Below are 20,060 nucleotides of genomic sequence, written 5' to 3' on the forward strand. Positions count from 1 at the left end.
ACATTCTTTTGTATACGAGGGTTGATACTTATTGATTATTTCTTAAGTATCTGCAGTTTTTAATGCAAACTTCGCGTCGTTGAATATAACCTTCAGAATATTTTGAAATTTAAATGCGATTTATGTTTTTACAGTAACTTGAAAAATTAACCAGGGATAGACAAAGCGAGTCAAAATTCATGTGCTTTCATATGGATTAACAAGAAAACAGTATACTGAAGAAGTTATTTCTTCATACGATAATGAGGCACCATTCTAGGGTACTATTAAAAATTGGTTCCACTAACTCCATTGAGCTTAGGGCTCGTTCTATGTCGAATGCCGTGAAGCTTATTCAAAATCGGTTATTGAATCAGAAAATATAGATGCTATACATGATCCTATAACGCAAGATCTTCATGTGATATATGCCGTGAATTTGAAGCGTATTTGGAATTAGTAAAACAAGCATTAAATTGCATGATGACGGTAGAAAATCTTACTCAAAACAGGCTCTTGACATGAGCCAAGATAACTTAAAAATATATAATTAAGGTAAATCAAAACCCATTTATATTATATGTATATAGGTGGTAAATTATGGATATTTGTCTATGAACTACAATTAGTAAGATAAAAAAAAACATAAATTGGCTGTATGTTTTTTCCAAGATGAGCCAAACTCGTCAAATTTTCCACGGAGTGAAAACGCTTTCTGTTTCTTCGGCATAACTAATCATATAATTAATGTTGTTTCCCAGTGTGGAAAAGTTCGGAAAAAGGCACAGTTTTTTACAGATTTTGGCGAACCAAAATACTATAACCAATACCATTATTCGTAGCACAGCCCTGATTTGACACCCAATGACTTTTTATTGCTGTGCATATAAACAAACAAACAGGAAGCACTTGTATTAAAGTTACCTCAATTGGAATGGAAAATGTGCTACAAAAATGGCTTCACGTCCATAGAAAAGTGCATCAATTTTTTCAGAATTATTAGTCCATAAGTATAAATAGCAACCCTGGCATAATTATTGATATGACAATTAAACCACCCAAAAGTAATGTTATTAAAGATGGTTTTCAGTACACATTTTATAAGATTGCAGATGATTGAAGATGCTTTTATAAGTGCAGTTATTTTAATATAGGGTGGCAAATTTAAATCGATAAGGTATTTCCAGAAGTTCAAAATTAAACAAAGTCTTTTCGTAATGGCTCTCTGTCCATATAAAGTAATTTTTATTGGTACAAGTTGATTAAAGAAGGCAAAGAACTGGTGGAAGAGGCCACGAATGTCCGATATTCACTGTTGGGAATAACGTCAAAGAAATAAAATATTTTATGTTCAAAAAATGTTACAAATACTGACTATCAAAACATCATCATCGATTATTACAGATAAGATATGAGTTTATACATATAATAGCTATCTAATATTAGAGGTTAGTAAACCTAGAACAAACCACACCAAACTTAATCCAAAACATAAGTGATGTTGACAGTTTTCAAGGACTATCGTACTGTGGTTTATTATGAATTCCGTTCATTGGCCTAAAATGTCAATGTTGTTGTTATTAATAAGTGTTACGTGTCATTGACATGAAGCTGTTAGTATCATGGGTTTGAAAGTATGAGTCTATAACATTATATCTTCTCATGATGGGCCTTCTCATCTAGCTTTGGTTCCTCGAGACGTATTTATACAAAAATCAATTTATTTCATTCTCCAATCGTCCTATTCGTCTGATTTATGTCTATCTGATGCTATATAGACATATAGACATATAGCTATATAGACATAATTTTGAGTGGATTAAGAATATTAAAAGTGCGTCCACGAAAACTTGCAGTATATATTTGAAGTATATGCCTAAAATTCAAATCCAGATAAGATTCCGAAAATCTTTTATATAAATGCATTGTCATCAGGAGGCGTTATTTTGAATAAAACGAATTTAATTTGTTTCGTTTTATATTAAAAACCTTACTACTTTCTTATCGCACTAATTTATTACCTTAGAATCGATCGACTATGTAGAATACTAATCTAATTCTCATGGTTAACAATGGAAACAACAGTAGCAGCACTGCAATTGTCTTCGGTTATCGAAAAATTGCTGTGTCAGAATGATGGTCCGTTAAAAAAAGCCGATAGTGATTTTCAATGAATTCGCATGAATTCGCTGTAAAGCACCAATGCTATTAAATATTTATTAATTGCGCTAACAATAGTAGTAGGAATCATAAAATAAAATTACGGTTTTTATTGTTTATTTGTGAGGCCAAATGATCAAAATGACAATCAAAAACATTGTGTATAAAGAAACAGAAAATTCTAGGAAATTTTAGAACAACCTTAAAATGTTGTTATTTCTTATACAAAATTGAATTTTGCAAAAATTTTGTTTATAGATACATTAATTCTTATGATACATAGCATTTTCGCGTGACAGTATAAATGAACACTGTTCAGTCGGTTTGATAAATATAATATTTTAGAGTTAGTATCAAGCCATTCACAAACTTAATCATGATGCTGCAATCATTTTAGTTTTTTTCTACTATTTCCATTTGAAGTACTGCAGAGGAGGTCTAAATGATATAATTAATGCATAATTGCCGTAATTACGTAGCGATGCCAACCCTTTCGAGGTTCACTTCCTAAAAATCAAACAAATACTGTTTGGTGTGGATTTTGGGAGATTGATTTTCGGAGATTTTTTGAGATTTGGGTCATTGATCCCTACTTTTTCATTATCTCAACTGATGTATTTTTGCCAAAAACTCAAAGATTAAAAATATATGCCAATAACTAGCAAGTGACTAATGTAATTAAAGGAAATGAAGCCCAGGTCTTTTCTCAATTGTAGTTATTTTCCCAAGTTAATTTCTTGCAAATACTTAGGAGTAAGAGAGTAATTTTGGCAGGCTATGAAAATTGTATCAAAATATTAATTAAGAAGTCTGTTTATCTGTCAAGAAGTTCTGAAGAAAAAAATTTAAATTTACAATTATGGATAAAACATAGCTCATCGCCTCGATACTGCTGCATTCTAATATAAGAATCCCACGGAAATCAAGAGTTAGAAATCATAAGATTTGAGGTTTTAATGTCGTAGATGCCCGTTTAATCAATACCGTTTTAGTTATCTTATTTTCAGATATCTTGGTAAAATATGAAGTGGGGATTTTACTTCAAATAATGGATAGTTACGTAAATAATGTAGACGAATATTTATTAGTTTCTATTTTTAACGGATTTATGAAGAATGTTTTATAATAACTGCTAGACACTGTTTCTACTTTTTAAGCTCAAGAACTTATCAAGTAATGGACAAAAAATTGTAGTATTATGTATTCTAGGTTAATTTTTTAATATTATACCATTCTAATGTTTTTCTCTTTGAAAGCGGAAACATTTTCAGTATATACGTAACACAACGTTAAATAATAATATAAAAAAACTGTGTAATTGCTGAATTTCTCTTAGATTCCTTTGGAGAGTAAGCGTTACCGCACATGGAACCAATCGCCTTAACTTTTCTCTTCAATAAGCAATAAGCCATCTGCAGCTCTCTTCCTGTAACAAAAAATTAAGTGTTACGGTCATCAGTTACAACACTGTGTGGTCACCATTTTATTGTGGCCGTTAAGTTCTTTTTTTGCTAACGGTAGAAAATCTTAATTTATCTTACCGAATAGTAAAGGCATAATAATTATTGGTGGTGCTCATGTTTGTAGTTGTAAAATACTAGGTCGTTCAACAAGGTCAGAGGTCAAATTTAGTTTATATTTTAGTATGAAATTGAGGGCAATTTATTCAACTTTAGTGCCCTTATTAATGATCTCTATGACTCTCAAACTAATGGATCCCATTACTGTGGTAGTTTATAGGAAAACCTTTAAAATATCCCTCAACAATGGTAATTAACTATTCGTTCGAAATATTCAATTTTGTGTGATTTCGCGCTCGAGTGTATTTTTATTAACGAATATCATTATGACTTTTTATGTCTTTTCTAATTCATAATTTAAAGTTGCATTTCTCTAGTAATACTTATTTAACGAAGCCATACTATAACGCGTTTGATAATCCGTAGAACATTCTATATGTACAGTTTTAATCATTTTTTAGTCTGCCAATATGCAATAAAAGTCGATTTTATTTCGTCACATATTAACAACACTGAAGACAAATTTGATGCTTGGCTTCTGTATGAATCAATAGTGAACAAATAATAGCCGGCTTTTGAAACGAAACAAAGTTTAGCCATTTTTTAAACAAAACCATTTTTTTGTTACTAAAATATCGTGCTCGAAGTCTGGAGAAGTCGTCGCCACATTAGTGCTAAGAAGAAGTTGCGTTGAGAGATTACGGTCCACATTAGTGCTAAGCAAGATGCCCACAAAGTTCTTCCATCAAGATAATACTATATCAGCTTTTTGGCAAACAGGAAAATTTGAAATTTATTGGTTGGGACGTTTTAATGCATTCACCATAGCCTGAACTTGACCTATTTGTTTAGGCCTCTGAAAAACTCTGTTGATACAGAATAATGATTTTTCCAAAACCATACCCGCATATACATCATCCGGTTAGAGGTTAGTATTTGAAATGTATGTGAAATTCATGTTGAAAAATGCGAAAAATGATCAAAATTGCTATTTTTGCAGCCCTATATTAAAAGGAATGTGTATTAATTTTGAATGTAAATTGTTAGCTTTATTAGGAAAAATGCATTCTATTATATTTCAAAGTATTGTCTATTGTTCGTATTACTTCTAATCTTTATGATAGCACATGAGTTTGAAGTTAGAATATATATATATATATATATATATATATATATACTTACTTATATATTCTATAATAGAACTAGAATATAGTTTTTATAATATATTAGCATTTACAACTATTAATTTATTTTTATAAAAAATGATAATTATTTTTAGTTTCTTCTCTAAAAAAATCTAAAATGATTTAAAAAAAACAGTATCCAATTACACATTGCAGATATTTTCAAAAACAGGAAAAATTGGTACAGTACACAAAAAAAATCACACACTTGGTTCACACAGTACTGTTGCGATAATTGCGGGTTAATATACTGCTGGGGCGTGGTCTCGTAAATTTATGTTTGTGATTGTTTGTAATTGAGATTGTCCAAAAAGCAGAACTAAAATCCAAAAAGGAAAATTATCCCAGTGACATCAGTAACCAGGCTGGGTAAGACCGGATGTCTTTTAGCGTAATCTTCAAGGGAATATTGAAGATTGTGGTTAGGAGCCCACATTAAGCAGTAGGTCCAGTCCAGATAAATCGTAGTTGGTAAAAAGGGGACTCTAAGATATAACAAAAAAAAAACAGAGAAAATTTGAACCAAATAATGCTTTATTGTGTCATATTGTAGCTCAGAGCAAATATATTGTAACAACATTTTAGTAATAGTGGTAAAAATAGTTGAATGTTCTTTTTCAAAGACAATTCAGGTATTTACTAATAATATACGTTAATAAAACATATATAATTATTTATTTATATAAAACAAAGTATTTTTATTATATTTTTTTAAAGGTAGTATTAGCATAACTAAATTTGTACCTACATTTTTCTTAAAATAATTAATATTGATAACCATATTATAAATAGAAACAATTGAATATAGTTAAATTGAGGTTAGGAACGCAATAATTAATAACTAAACGAAAAATGTGTGTCGATATGCCGGGTAATCTATTTCACTTCGTTACATAATTTTACTTACGAGAATACTTTTACTTAATATTAAATTAGGAGCCTGTATTCTGACCATTTTTAACGCACACACATTAAAAAATTAATTATTAAGAACATTGGTACAATATATAATAATCAAAACCGTTTCCATTATTTTCCATATTGGGATGGGGATTGCAAGGATATTGGATGGCAGCGATCCATAGATACATTTAAGCACTTCTCGGTGTTTAAAGATATATACAGCCAAGTCATGTTTCTACAATCTGAATAAAAGGTAATTAGACGGCGGTGACTCGCCGGGTATGGCAGAATATAACATTAGCTCCTTGTTCAATGCTAATCATTTTATCAAAGAAAAAACCTAGTTACTTACAAAGCAAAAACTCGGCAAAGGCTTTCAGCTGAGACAGCCATAAATATCTGTCGCGCAATTTTTAAAAATACTGCTAATGCACCTTGTATATACACAATGATGATAATTCAGGAACATGTTCTAAATACCAATACTGTAAATACTAAAATGTATCATCTAAAAATACAGCACAGCCATATTTTTTTCTAATAATATAATGACAATATTGCATACTGTTCACCGTAAGCCTAACATTTCTAGTCTGCAGCTCAGTTCATTTTAGACAAGGGAATAATTAGATTTAATTATATCCAGCCTATGCTCAAATATACTTAATTATAAAACTTTAGATAATAGCCATAAAGCAGATTAACCTAATTTCGGTTTAATTTAACATATTTTGTCTGTCGATTAGATAAAGCGTGTTTACTTGTAATAAAATATTTTCTTCGACATTGTTGTAATTACATCACTATATTAGTAATATTATTGATTACTTGTTGGGTATTGTTTACTGATTTTAATCAAGTGAACTTCTAGCGTTCTTTGCTTATTTGACTTACTGATTATTGACTGCCACCTGATTTCTGATTCCTGTTCCAAATTTGTGGAAAATGTCGACCGAATTACTTACTAACCCAAAAATATCTGATGTAATTAGTGACTTGAGTGAGATTAAAATATGTTTATCAGACTGTACACGTTTTAAGCAAATAAATCGATTTCTAATATCAATCCGCACAAACAAGTTGATTAGCTAAAATATATCCTTTCCTTCAAATATTATATGTCCAAGTATTGTAACTATCGGAATATTTATATTTCCAAAGATATTTTTAAGATAATTCAAATTGTTATTCAGATGTTATTTGACATATAATCATCACAAATAGTAGAAGGTAGTTTAAATACAGCTATCATAGATAATTGCAAAGTTAATTTGTTTACAGAGTTCAAAAACACGCATTTTATGAGTATAGCCTTATTGCTTCTAATTATTAATTAAACCTAGTAGTCCAATAATCTTGTTAATTTTTTTTATACTCAGTATTATATTCTTACTTAATTTAAATTATATTGTGTTTTGGTTCCACTAATTTAAATAGTTTGGTTTGTTCTGAAGATCAGGTATGATGGTGCACTACAAATACAGGTAAACCGTAGAGACAGATCACGTGTCCTTCGTCAAAATGGATACAGCTAGAAGGATACAAATAAAAAGATTAACCAAGTAGTTAATAATAATTAATGTTAGACAAGATCGAATTTCTTCAAGAAACAACAGACGGCATTGAAAGGGAACTATAAAAATATATCGTCAAAGTTATATTCCAACCATATGCAAAGATGTTTTCAGTGCTCAGAAGTAACAAGTTAATTGAAAAATCCCCGGCCTACCATAATAAAACATTTTTTTTTGGCAAAATTATATTTTTTATTCAACATAATTCCTTTCAACACTGATTATAGCTACCCTCCAAATTTTAGATATCATTTTGGTAACAGGTCAATTGAAAAGTCCCCGGTCTACCATATTAAAACAAATTTTTTTGGAAAAATTATTTATTTTCAAGGTGATACACTGATAGCACCCTCCAAATTTTCGATACCATTTTCGTACTACGATTTTTCCTTTGCTTCAAAATAGGCCTCAGTTTCGGTGATCACCTCTTCATTTGACGAAAATTTCTTCACAGCGAGCATTCTTTTGAGATCTGAGAACAGGAAATAGTCGCTGGGGGTCAGATCTGGAAAATACGGTGGATGAGGAAGTAATTCGAAAGCCAATTCATGGATTTTTGCCATCTTTTTTACTGACTTGCGACACGGTGTATTGTGTTGGTGAAGCAGCATTTTATTTTTCTTCAAATGCGGCTGTTTTTCGGCGATTTTGTCCTTCAATTGGTCCAATAACGCTATATAATAGTCGCTGTTGATGGTACTTCCTTTTTTCAAGGTAGTCAATGAAAAGTATTCCATGCGCATCCCAAATTACAGGCGCCATAACCTTGCCAGTCGATTGTTGCGTTTTTCCACGCTTTGGAGCGAGTTCATCGTGTGCAATCCACTCGGATAACTGTCGATTGGACTTCGGAATGAAATGATGGAACCATGTTTCATCCATTTTCACATATCGATGCAAAAGCTCGGGTTTATTACGCTTGATACTCTTCAAACACTGCTCGGAATCATCAACTCGTCGTTGTTTTTAGCCAAAAGTGAGGTCGCGCGGCACCCACTTTGCACAGAGCTTTATCATATTTAAATATTCGTGAATAATATGATATACACTTTCAGTTGGTATCTTTAAAGCGTCTGCTATTTCATTCCGTTTCAATTTACGGTCATTCAAATTCATTTTGTGGACTTTTTAAATATATTTTCATCGGTAACAATCTTCTTTGAGCGTCCATTGCGTTCACCGTTTTCGGTGCTCATTTCACCACATCTAAATTTAGCATACCAATCCTTGATGGTTGATTTTCCTGGGGCAGTGTCCGGAAACTCGGCATCAAGCCAAATTTTTGCTTCAACTGTATTTTTTCCCTTCAAAAATCAATATTTTATCAACACGCGAAATTTTTTTTATCCATTTTTTTCACAATAACAAAATTTACTTTACTCAAAATGCTATAATTCATAAACTAATGATCCGACAGCTGTCAAATTTCTACACGCACATTTTGAGGGCTAGGGCTAACTAAAAATGATGGATTTAATTCTAGTAGCGCCATGTATGGGTCGGGCCAATTGAAATATACTGAAAATCTGTTTTTCAATTTCGTTTCTGAAAGTGTATATGCAACCCATTCGCGGAAATAAATGAATAAACTTAATATATATATTATTTCAGTAACTTTATGCAATAAAAATTATCATTACAATCAGATGCAACGTTCAGATTATTGGATTTTTGTCGTAAGCATCAATCTCGTGTTGTAGAAAATAGTCGTTCTACCATTAACGGCAAGAGAAATGAGGTTTGTAGGAAAATACATTAAAGTATCATAAAAATTGGTACACTGAAATACATCCTTATTATGGACGGTTGCTGTACCTCGTATGTTGTTTGGTGTTCAATATATTTTTCTGATATTCTTTATTAATAATAACTAACACAATTTTTTCGATCAGTGTATGTTCATTTTTCTATTTTATATAATGATTTGCGGTTGTCAGAACGACAAAAATAATATAGACATAAAAATATTTTAAATTAATCTGATATGGTTCAGAAGGAAATTAATATCAATCTATATGTCGCATACAAGTTAGATAAAATATATTTATATTTACTGATAAAAACACTTATCGCCAAATATCTCTAATATTTAAAGGTGTTCTACATTTTCTATATTGTTTATTAAATAACACGCTTATTGATAACAATCCGTCGATAAGAAATAATAAAATTTTATATCAGATTCATAAATGTTATTTTTTAGGTATTTTAATATATCATCAAGTATTTCTATTATTTAATTTATACAATATTAAATTACTGTATGTTACAATTACTTCTCAGAAATTGACAGAATAAGCAATAGTGAGTTTTAAGTACAATTTGTCCACTCTTCAAAATGGTTGTTAATGAAAAATAACAAATAAATAAAAATTTTAATAGTCTTCTCGCTTCTCAATGAACTCAACATCTATTCTTGAAGTGTTTTTTAAATTTAGGACATATCTGGAATTACGACAAAGCTAGATGGTGTGATATGTTATGAGTTGTTGAAAAATTCCCAAAACTGTCTGAAAATATTCCTAAAAAAAGAAATCTATTCCGACCACTGTAAAGCTTCAATTTTAACTAATAGATGGAAAATGCAATTGAATCAATTGAAAAATATAGCCCTACCAAAAAAAATATTGACAGCTGCCGTATTCATTTGGAAAACTCATGTCGAACCTGATATGGAAGCTAGACTGTTTGTCTTATCCATTGTTCAATGCCAGTGAAACCATGTGATGCACTTGTTTGAAGCATTCAAAGACTATTCGTTGTCCTTTCAATTAGTATTTTTTTCGTCTAAGCCCACATGAACTAAAACATATATTTTTTCTCCAATACGTATGCAGTAGTATAACACCTTCAATATATATATATATATATATATATATATATATATATATATATATATATATATATATATATAATAATATATACATATAATATATTTTTAATTTATTATATTTTAATATATTTTTACTTTTTTTCTGTCTTCGCTCGATTTTATTTTATTTAAACTTGGATTACTGTTTTAATTGTGCCCTACTTTTAATTTGATATTTACGCATTTCTATTGGATCTCAATTTACATTTACATTTTTATACATTTTATATAATAATGTAGTGCCTTTTACAAAATTTGGGATTTTAACCATTGATATATTTCAAATCACATAATGTAGAAGCGCGATAACAAAACTTCCTTCAAAGTGACTTTAATTAATCTATCTTGTTTAAATCCTCTATATTAAAAGTGATTACTTGCATTTTTATTTTTATCCATATTACGTTGTGATTTATCAAATAAATGTATTTACAAAGTATATTATTTGGAATACTCAATACAATTATTTGTTATCTTCAAAAGTATTTCTTTTTGTCGTTGATTTATATTTTTCAAACTAATATTATTCTGTAGTGGTGTGGTTGTAAATTTATGTTGTGATTATCTCAGAGGCAAGAATTTAAAATCCGACAAGGAAAATTACCACAGTCACGCAAGTAACCAGGCTGGGTAAGACCGGATGTCTTCTGGTATGATCTCAAAGTTGGCTATTTACCAGTCGGCAGTTAAGCAGTAGGTCCATTCCCAATAAACTCTAGTTAGTCAACGAGAGTCGTAAGGAGAAATATAACAAAAATGAAATATAATACATTTAATAAAATTACATGATTTAGAAAATGTTATTACGAAAAGGAATGATAAAAAAGCAATAATACAGAAATTTTATTACATATTTTTTTATTAATAGCCATTTTCACATACAATTTATTTCATCCTTTTGATCAAAATCTAATAAGGCTTGTTCTTATTAACTTGTTTTAACACAACACAGTCATGTCGAGCTCATAGATATACGAATTAATATCGCCTTAAATGCAATGAATGAGCATTTTTTCAAACATTTATTTCCTTTCATTTTCTATAATCAGCGGACATTCAAACTGAAGTAGAACTAAGCTTAATCAAAACGTCCGGTATTAATAGTTTTGCCGCTATTAGTGTAATTGCTACGAAGACAAATATATTGTTTCAAATTCAAAAAGTTCAGGTATTTTAATACTATTAATCCAGTTTCTTAATATTAAGAACATTTTAATGGAGTAATCATAATTGTTATTAACTATTTGTTAGATATTGTTATTATATATTATATTAATATGTTACAGAGTAATAATTTGCGATTTACAATATGTTAATTAAGACATGTGGATGTGTTTAACATTTATTTACATAATATAGCGGTTTTCCATTAAGTATTATTTGGAAAATGCTGCTGCCGAAGACTATCAACACTTAAGGCTTAAACTTGTGGGTTATTAAGAAGACCAGAACACAATGAAATACAATAATTATTGGACGAAGATCCAGCTACGGTTCTCAAATAATTTTTAGACAGCTTGGCAGTTAATGAATCGATAATTTTCATGGTTACTACGCCAGTTAATTGAAAATGGTGCCATCATTTTTTATCAGTAAAGAGCCATTCACATCAACACCGAAGCAGAATATTCATGACTATAAAATATTGTATTGCTATTATTGCACTGAATTACAAACTGTTAAAACTCTTGCTATTGAGAGCCGACATCGTTTTTTCGACACTATAAATTGTTATCAATTATTTTGTTTAATATATATTGTACCAATTTTCCTCAATAAATGTCGTTTTAAGGCAATAAATGATCATAATATAAACGGTATATATGCAGATTTGTCTAATAGTTTATTACATATTGATATTAAAACAGTCTTTACAAGGCTAGGCTTTACTTTTTATTATTTATCAATTTACTAGATTGTAAAGGTTTATTTCATTTCCAAAAACCTGAAATTACCAGTCAAAAATATAGCACTGGTATATTTGCACAATAAATTTACAGGAAGTTTGACTTATCTCATTTCAATTGTTCAGTTCTAAGAAAAATTTTGTTGAAAGTTGTGAAGTGTTGGAAACATGTTGCGACCAAATCCCATCGATTGAAACACTTATGAAATCAAGTTTCAGTATGAAAATATTTAAATATATTCCACCCTTGTTTTTTCAACGTGGAATTTAATTATATAAAAATTTTTAACAAAATTATTAGCATTATCATCACTACAAAACGTTAGATTTAAGGAAGAATTACGCTGCAGAGCATATAATATTTAAAATGCATTCTGATATCCCCTTCATAATGCCACCAGGACAACATTTGGTTTTACCCCATGCTACTCTACAGAAAGAATGGGACATGTAAGTATTGAAAATGAATGACCTTGCTATAATATACCAAAAATTGGCACTGTTTAGTTTATTTGTCTAAATCGTATATGAAGCTAGAATGTATTTAATAATATTTAAGATTTATTATTCGATAGGACGATCCTCCTACTGTTGTCATAGCCGCGGGTTCGAATCCTGTTGGGGCATGGTCGTAAATTTATGTTTGTGATTGTTTAAAATTTGTGATTGTGATCCCAGTCACGCCAGTAATTAGGCTGGGTAAGACTGGATGTCTTCTGGGATGATCTTTAAAATTGGTCACTCGCCAGTCGGTAGGCTTAATGGACCGTGGTTCGGAGCCCACGTTAAACTTTAGGTCCATTCCAGATAAACCCAAACTGGGTAAAAGAAGACATTAACATATATTAAAAAAAAGATTTATTATTATAATATATTAATTATTATATTATTTAATATTTTGACATAAAGCAGGCTATAATATTTGACAGATATTTATTTATAATAATTTACAGTATGGAAATAATTGATTATTTTCAATAAAATAACACGTGTGTACGTTCTATAATGAATAAATATTTTGCAGTTAACCACAATATGTTTAGTTTACGATATATACTGTTTCTAGAAAATTTCACTTATTTCAGTTAATAGTAGTCTTTGATTGAATGTTAGATTGCTTCCGAGGGTCATCATTGAGAAATAATAGTAACTCATATTAATTGTAATAACAGTTTTTCATGGATAATAAATGTATTAAAATTAAATGTCGTATCTAATGTATAGGTGCCGTACAAATTTAAAAGAAACAATCTATCAATAATATATTAAGGTCAACTATCGTAGTTGTAGTTTACTTTAAAGTGTTATTCAACCACAAACCATATATTTCTTGTTTATAACGTAGATAACAACGACCCTGTCTATATACAAATATTCATTCTGTTCTGATTGGATAAAAATATTGATGTCAAGTAGTCCTGATAAAGTGTAATTCGTTTGTTTTGTATAATTTTTTCTCTAAGCTGCTTGACAAAATACGAGATATGTACGGCACAATAATTATGCGAGTAATGACACAACAATTTGCAACAAATTTATCAAGAAGCACTTTGAGTTCGGTTCATGATAGACATTTTTTTTCTTATAAAATAAACATTGAAGTTCTCACGCTGTAATGTAAGATTATTACTAATATAAATATAACATATATTCTTGATATTTACTGTGCGTTTTATTTAAATCAATTAATTTAATACTATTGCGTGCATGCATATATTTTATTTAACGATATACATTAGTGACACTGAGAAATATTAATGTTCAACAATTATTAAACAATTCAACTGTTAATTTCAATGCTTTTGTCTTCTCTTTATAAAATAACAGTTTCCTTTTTAGTATGATTGAGTTATTCAGTGTTTATAAAGGCTAATCAAAGACCGCTCAAAGTTGCATTTTCGATATTAATTGTTCTTGTTATTTGGAATGAAAAATCTGTCGCCAAAGTCTATCAAAATATATTTAGACCCCGCTATATCTCTAATAAATATCTATAATGAATACCCAACTCAATATCTCAAAAAACTTTCAAAAAACTTATCGCTGATTCAGATTTGAATGGGATGAAAATGTACTTTCTAACCGTTACTAATAACGATTTCATTACTTGACAAGTTAAAAAAGGTTTCTTTTTATGGCATATGGTATCTGGTGACGAAAACTATAATTTTATTAATTTACGCCAGTCCATTCAATTATTTATATTGAAAATCTAATATTTCATTACGATTCTATCGAACTATAATGCTGCTGGCTTGGTAGTAAAGGTAAAGGCGATAGTATGGTCCTCCTACTGTTGCGATAACCGCAGGTTAAAATCCTACTGGAGCATTTATGTCCTAGGCAAGAGTGTAAAATCCGACAAGGAAAACGATCCCAGTCACGCCAGTAACCAGGCTGGGTAAGACCGGAAGTCTTCTCGGATGATTTCTAAAGTTGGTCACTCGCCAGTCGGTAGGCTTAATGCTGATGACCGTGGCTCGGAGCCACGCTAAACTGTAGATCCAGTCCAGATAAACCCATAGTTAGTAAAAGGAGACTTTAATATATTTTTTTGTATTATAGGTTGCTAATTGCATTTTGAAATCTAAATAAATTATACAGGACTTGTTTGAGGACAGTTTTAGAGGCTGCAGTAGAAGTTTTAAAGGTTCCTAATAAATAGAATCTTGATTATTTACAAAACATTTATTTTAATATACGTATCTACAATTTTTTATCTTTTTAATTTTATCAAAACCATATTTACAGTGAAACAATAAGAACATGGTCAGACATATTTTAAAAAGCAGCAAAATTACAGTAGCGTTTTCGGTAATCTTAAAGTAGCGAGACGATACTTATAATCGATCTAACAGTTATTTTACCACTTTATACTGGTCCATATAACTAACTCATTATTTACATTAAAAATCTCACATTATATTGCGATTATATCAAACTATAATATTTTTCCCCGTTGAATAATCAAATTTTATTTGTACTTACAATTCTATTAATCAAATCAAAACTAAAACAATACTAAAATTCGTAATTACATCCATTCGCGTTCAATCAACGACAAAACTGTATCTTTTAACTTCCTCCTGTGATTTGGACCGAGTAAATCCTTTCTGCTCCAATCGGTGTCTTGAAATTCTTCTAACGTGTTTGTTACTTTTCCTCGTTCAGTACAGATTGGTTTTAACATCACTAGAACGTGATATAATTCACTGGGAGCGATTTCATTTAATTCCTTCAGGAAATTCTCCCACGAAAAGGGTTCTAAATCGATGGGATAGTAGGAGAGGTTCCGTATTAGATGGTGATGATACAATTTCAGTAGCTCGTCAAAATGTTCTTCTAAAACTGAGTTTATGATGCTGGTGTACAGGAAGAAGACGACGTCACAACAGCAGGACCAGAATCGGTTCAGTTGAAGGTCGACAATTTTGTTACTTATAGTTTCACCCTTTTCATTTTTAAGGACCATAGTATTACTGACCCAAAAGTCTGCGTGGCAGATGGTACCCCATGTTTCGCTGGGATTTTCACGGAAAACCCACGGATTCTTTATGCCATCAGCTGCAAGTTTTTCAACGCGTTCTCTATAAGGTTCGAGTTCTGGAATTTCCCTAGCACCATCCAGGATAGCATTGTGAAAAGCCTGGCCGATTTCCTCAGGAAGTTGCTCTAAACCTTTATTGTATACACCAGAGGGTAGTACTTTTTCTTTGAACACTTCAGGTTTAAGAAGACGCAGGGCTATCGGGGTGGCGTGGAATCTCGCCAGGTCCTTCAGAATGACACGGGCCGCACTCAGATCGAAACCCTTGAGACGGTCCTCCGTGATGTAACCTTGCACTTTCAGATTCTCGAATATCAAAACCGCGTCTTCGTCCACCGTCGCGTTCTTGTTCTCGTCCAGACTCAAACGGCCTCCGTAACATTTTGGGAACAAATTGCTTTGCAGGTCTTCGTCCGGGACGTTGTACTCTCGCTGCAGTTCCACCAGCGCGGGAATCGACTCCGTGTACGCGAACACCTCTTTTTTGAACGTGACCGGTATATCGAAGGCTTTTCTCAGCATCTCATTGGCGGGTATGAGTTTGGCAACGAGTGGTAATTCCTGCAATTCTCCGTTGCCGCGTTTAATTTTAACCTGGAGCGCCAGCATCACGCTGCCGTAGTGTTCGCCGGGTGCCGTCAGCAGCGTGGTCTTCTCGTCGACCACTTGGACATCCTCGGCTATGGATTGACGCAGCAAACCTTCCAAATCTGACACTTTCGTCTTAGCCATGGCGCAGGCAACGACTGGAGAGTAGAGCGCGCGTCGAACAAAAACTGAAAACAATCGGGTCGATTTTTCGGTTTTGAATTTGAGTGGGGCAGCTTGGAGACGTTCGCTGTGTAGTTTTAAGTGATAACCTATTATCTAATAAGCTCGGTAATTGACAGTACGCATATTTAATGCCTCCAGTAATGTGCAGCTGTATAACTGGTCACAAATCGTTGTTGTTACCGAATAAGAGACGGACAAATCTAATTTTATATATTTGCGTTAATTATATGTTGTTTCTATCCATAATTTATTCAATGAGTATTATTATATTTAGTATTACATAGACAATTAAATAATATATATTCTATTATTTTGGTTTCAAGCAAAAATTTCGAAAAGATTATATCGAAATATTTATAATAGATGCCACAAATAAATATTATTTAGTTGTACTTATATCGATAAATGCTTAATATACTCTTATTAAATACGTTATCATAGTAGGCTGGTTATGGTTGTGACACCGAAATATTTGATTAAATATAATTTTTAATGAACATTAGTGTATTTAATTATAATTGTTATTACTATATTTTCCCTGTGTTAAGTGACAGTACCTAATTAGGAAAAAAGTGTGACAACTTATGCCCTAAATGGGGTTATGAGAGAGGTTAGGGTCAATGGTAACATACTCAAAAGTATACCAAAAATCCCTTAAATTATAAGATGTTTCTGACAGAATACAATATAAATGTCTTCTTAATTTTGTTTTAGAGTATACTCTATAAATATGATTATATCTAGTATTAAATAAACAATAAATGATGTGTATTCTATTATTTTAATTTGATTTTTTAAAAATCTTGAAGTCTTTTTTGCCAACTATGAGTTTGTCTGGACTGTACCGTCTGGACTGTACCTACAGTTTAACGTGGGCTCCTAACCACGGTCTTTAGCATTAAGCCTACCGACTGGCGAGTGACCAACTTTAGAAATCATTCCAGAAGACATCCGGTCTTACGCAGCCTGGTTACTGGCGTGACTGGGATCATTTTCCTTGTCGCTATATTAGTCGAAGCTATGTTAGATGAATGTTTGATAAACTTTTAATATTACTAAGTAAATAGCACACTCGGTGTGGGTGTGACAGTTTTATCACTTATAATTGTTATTACTAGTATGTTCTATTAATGTATTCCCTTCGTTAACAGTGAAGTAACAGTGAAGATTAGAAAAAATGGACAAAACCAACCTCACCTTACGGGTGATTATGATATTGAATGGAATCAATAGTAAGATTCTTAAAAATATATTAAGAGTGTCGAAATTTAATTTGAGTGCAAGGTTTTTCTAGCATAATACAATATAATCTTCTTTTGAAAGACAAAAAAATATTTACGTAATAGAAAAAAGTATAGATATACTATTTTAATTGTTTTAATTATTTTATTCACATTGTCAACATCTGTATGCCATCCCCAAGAGTCCTCACCTAACCGCAATTAATTCCAACTAGAGTTTGACTTTTGATATGATTATAGAAACCTCTTTATTTATTTCCATACATTTTGACACTTTTGAGATTATTTATTGACCTGGAGTGCCTATTACCAAATTTGTCTCAATCTTATCTAATATAATCCCTCCTGATATCTGCTATTTAAGACCCAGTACTCTGGATATTAAGCCGAATGTGGGGCATAGGATACGAAATTGTTTTATCCAAACAATGCATCCCATTTATTGTATTTGTTAGTTTAATTTATTTAAACTTTAGATTTTTGTTATATATTTGTTATATTTTACATTATGTAGAATTTCATATTTTATATGTTTTTATAACTTTAATATTTTATATTGTATATAGCTCTATATAATTAATTGTTTACATTTATATAGCTTTTAGATTTTATCTATATTTATCGTTATATTTTAATATCAGTTTATACTTCTTTTGTTTCCATTTTGTAATTTAATTGTTGAGTCAAATATATTGTTAAACCATTTGCACACTGTTATCAGTTACTAAATAACAATATATGAATTTTAGTAATAATTAAATAAACAAATAATTGTTTTAACTCAATTATATTTGGCCTTACATGTATTTTATAAAATTGTATTAAATAATCTATCCTAATTGTTAAACTGGATGGTTTTGACATTTCTCTATATAAAATAACGGTTTTTCTTTTAGTATTATTGAATTATTCACTATTTACTGTTGTTAATTATGAAACACTTAAAAATGCATTTTAGGTATTCATTAATTTTATTGACACAGTTGCATATAAACTCATGATGATATAATACATGGACGGATGGATTTTGACATTAACGTCAAATATATAGCCTGGAGGACTAACAAACATCCAAGATAATGAACTGTAAGACCTATACGACCGAAAATCAGTTCAAACGTTCAGAACTTTCAGACAGCTCACTTAAAAGTAAATGGAAATCTTCAAAAGGGAAGAAAAAGACTTCCACACATCTTTACTTCAATATGACATTTCGAACCGTTTGGGCATATGTCAGGAATCATCAAGGTGTAGCGTATTATGAAATACTATGTTGTAACATTTTGGAGTGATATACTGTTGCAGCTGGAATACGCTTTTAATTAACAATTGTTTAATAGAAGGATTGGTACACGGTTTCAGATTGAGCTTAAGAGTGCAAAAATTAATCGATGATTGGATATCTAAGTGTTTTTCGAGACGCAATCGTCATGTTGAGAGGAAGGGAGGTAAAAGTTAGTAGAAAATGATGGAAAATATTTTGACCAATATATATTATACCTACGCCTCTCAATAAATGCCTTTTTTAAGGCAAAAATGATCAGAATGCATACAAAAACAAAAAAAATTATTTACATAATTGAGCCTACGCACTGTCATCGCGCACATTAACTGTTTGGCGAGTGCATTGGGATGCACTAACTTCAACTTCAGTCTTTCAAAGTACTTTGCACTAACACTTCGAATAACACTTATTATGCGTTCTAAGGGGATATCGCGCTGAATTAGTTTGTTGGAGACGTAATATGGGGCATTGACGATGACTCGCAACACTTTATTCTGGAACCTCTGGAGAATATCTATGTTAGATTTGCTAGTAGTACCCCATAGTTCAATACCACAGGTCCAAATGCGCCTAAGTATTACCAATATTGCCAAGCTATCAGCCAATACATTTGATTTAGTTTAAGCCCGAGCTAGTTGCGTTTTTTCACTAAATGAAAAACATAAAAATAACCATAAATAAACATAATATAACATAATCGATGTTAAAATTGTAAGAGATGTGTTATCTACAGTTGATATTAATAGTTTTCATGTTACAATCAATGAGAAATATAACTAAACATTTCTTATTGTAATATAAGGTTATGGTAATTGTTTTAAAATACAAAACAAATGTTAATAAACGCTGAATTATGAAACAAAAAGCTAAACATTGATTTGATTATCAATATATAACATCAAAAATTGAAGATATGATATTATTAGTTCCAAAATTAAAATATAATAAAATGAGTTCTAGACAGATTCTTTAAAATTAAGACAAATATAATAGTGACTCTCGCCTGCGCCATTTTTTGGCACCTGATCCAATTTTCGCCAACTCTCCGTTCGAAATATGTAGATGGAATTAATTTTTATGTTACAATTTGGCAAAAAGCGATATCACATCACAAG

At 30.9% G+C, this 20,060-nt stretch overlaps 1 protein-coding gene and 1 long non-coding RNA gene across 2 annotated transcripts; both read right to left on the reverse strand.

The window, feature by feature from the left end:
• Positions 1 to 5,499: 5,499 nt before the first annotated feature.
• LOC143194994 (uncharacterized) lies at positions 5,500 to 6,837 on the reverse strand. Its single transcript, XR_013005435.1, has 2 exons — positions 6,099 to 6,837; positions 5,500 to 5,988 (listed from the first exon to the last, which is right to left on the reverse strand). It is a non-coding gene; the product is annotated as an uncharacterized LOC143194994 (long non-coding RNA).
• Positions 6,838 to 14,771: 7,934 nt separating this feature from the next.
• LOC143196387 (uncharacterized) lies at positions 14,772 to 17,194 on the reverse strand. Its single transcript, XM_076404050.1, has one exon. The coding sequence runs from the start codon at positions 16,375 to 16,377 to the stop codon at positions 15,133 to 15,135; it is 1,245 nt and encodes a 414-aa protein (XP_076260165.1). The 5' UTR covers positions 16,378 to 17,194; the 3' UTR covers positions 14,772 to 15,132.
• Positions 17,195 to 20,060: the final 2,866 nt, after the last annotated feature.

This window comes from Rhynchophorus ferrugineus, unplaced genomic scaffold, assembly GCF_030347505.1.
Source record: "Rhynchophorus ferrugineus isolate W39M unplaced genomic scaffold, kcgeb_rfMv2 rfM4, whole genome shotgun sequence".
Taxonomy (NCBI): domain Eukaryota; kingdom Metazoa; phylum Arthropoda; class Insecta; order Coleoptera; family Curculionidae; genus Rhynchophorus; species Rhynchophorus ferrugineus.